General features: G+C 31.9%; 1 protein-coding gene across 3 annotated transcripts in view; it reads right to left on the reverse strand.

The window, feature by feature from the left end:
• Positions 1-1,554, reverse strand: part of LOC125856868 (uncharacterized) — a 4,204-nt gene extending 2,650 nt beyond the window's left edge. For all 3 annotated transcript variants that reach the window (XR_007445573.1, XR_007445574.1, XM_049536516.1), the window contains exons 1-2: positions 1,398-1,554; positions 1,219-1,306 (exon numbers count right to left, since the gene is read on the reverse strand). Coding sequence is in view for 1 of the 3 variants with exons in the window: in XM_049536516.1 (XP_049392473.1) it covers positions 1,219-1,306; positions 1,398-1,432 (123 nt within the window). In the remaining 2 variants the exon portion in view is untranslated. The remainder of the gene's footprint in view (positions 1-1,218; positions 1,307-1,397) is intronic.
• Between the last annotated feature and the right edge of the window lie 555 nt (positions 1,555-2,109).

Consider the following 2,109-nt stretch of genomic DNA (forward strand, 5'->3'; position numbering starts at 1 on the left):
TTTGGGATGATTAGATATCAATGAAAAGTAACATGAACCCAACATGGATAGTTGGATACTAAGTAGGAAGATCATGTATTATTGATCCTAACATCTGTCATGTGGAAAACCAAAATAGTTGGAGGATCTAACATATTAGTTCAAACTTAATTGCTTAAATAGGAGAATATTGGATTACAGGCACCCAAAAGACTATTGTTTTAAAAAATGTTTTGCAAAATGAAACCATTTACTAAATATTTCTTCAATGTTCGATTGCACATAAGGTAAAATGTAACCTCATAATTTCTCAAAGTAAGAACTTGAACCTCATAGAGGTGATGGGTAGCAGCATGGGAATGATGGCCCGGGGTGATTATGGGTAGCAAATATATATTAAAGTTTCTCTTCTTTATTTTGTTAGTAGGAAAAAACGTTAAGATATTGATAGAAGAAAGTGATCGATCAATCAATCAACTATGCCTTAATCCTAAGCTAGTTATAGTCGGTTATATGAATCCTCTGCATCCATTCCATGCTTCAAGTCCATTTAAATCAAATAATAAAAAAGGTAAACTAACTAAAAGATCTCTAATTTCACACTTTTACAAATGATATACATGTCTCTTTAGCAAGAATATAAAGAATCTAGATAAACACTAAACCAAATGAAAGTGTATCAGTTGATTTAGAAGATAGTAGTAAGAAGGTGTTTCAAATACAACGGAAATCATATTTTGCAGATAAAAGTTGATAGTCTATGACAGATTATCTTTTGGTGCAATTTAGAGCTAGTAAATGATGTTGAGACATTGGAAGACTTTATTAGTTCCCTGCACTTTTTGGATTACAACACCAATTTACTGCTGGTTTCATCAATAAAACTTACCTTTTGCTAAAAGAATGTACCAGTATTTATTGGCAATAACTAATTAAACATGACTATTTGGTATCCAATATAGATTTCTTTTTTGTGTGGGGTGGCTAATAATGGTGTCCGGCCAACTTTCTGGCACCTCCAGTGCTGCACCAAGTTTTTTCCACCAGCACATGCATTGGATAACTCTGTCGCTGATAATTGATGGGGACAGGTTTCACCACATCCCAAAAACACAACGTGTATCCTTAAAAAAAAATTCTAACTATATAAATTGTTATTCTTCTAATTTACCGAGTATCAATATTTAATAATCAACTATTTCCATGAACAATCATAGAATTAAAAAATAAAAAACTGACCTTTGCAGTTAAAGCTTGTACTTTTAAGCTCACTGTATCCAATCCTGTTTTCATCTCCTTCAATACCGTAACTAGTTGCGGAGCTTGCCTGCATATTCATTCACATCCAAAAATATCAATATTATTATGTATGTTCCGTGATTTTCAGAACCTAAAAGACCAAAAAACAAAGAACTTGCCTGCTTATTCTTTGACTCGTTCCGAGTGATGCCATATTTCACTACTGATATCGCTGAGAGTGAAGAAGATACTCCGTTGCTGTCAATGGCGGCTTCCTCCCTGTTTGCTTTGAGGCAGAAGCTGAAAGAGGTTTGATTTATTTATTTTCCAAAAAAATAGAAGGAAAAAAAAAAGGAGTGGGTTATGATTTGGGGTTTATATGGGGTTATATGCAAAGGTCCATCTTTGAACCTTGAGAGCAAGGGCGAGTTACCATGTGCTCAGCAGTTTATTCTAATCTTTTGACAAAAAAATATAGAGATAAGTTTAAAAACGCACCTATCTTATTTCATTTTTTTAGTTTCATATTTGAACTATTAAGAGAATAAATTTTATACCTAAACTATCACTTATTAGTTTGAGAACTATGGTGTGTCATGTGTGTAATGCACTCTTTTTTATTTGAAAAAATCTTGACACATGACATTCCACATAGATAAATTATTTCACCTTGACAAAATTAAATAATTCACTATTAATATTAATTAAAAATTAAATATTAAAGTTTATCCCAAGAAAATAATTTATTTTAAAATAAAATTTAAATTATTTTTCTTACTTCACTCCACCACCTCCTCCCGTACCTCCCCCCTCGGACAATACCCCATCCTTTTATTTTCTTAAAAAAATTCTTTTATAAAATATTTTTAAAAATTCATACTTCACCCTCCA

Source organism: Solanum stenotomum, chromosome 2, assembly GCF_019186545.1.
Source record: "Solanum stenotomum isolate F172 chromosome 2, ASM1918654v1, whole genome shotgun sequence".
Taxonomy (NCBI): Eukaryota; Viridiplantae; Streptophyta; class Magnoliopsida; order Solanales; family Solanaceae; genus Solanum; species Solanum stenotomum.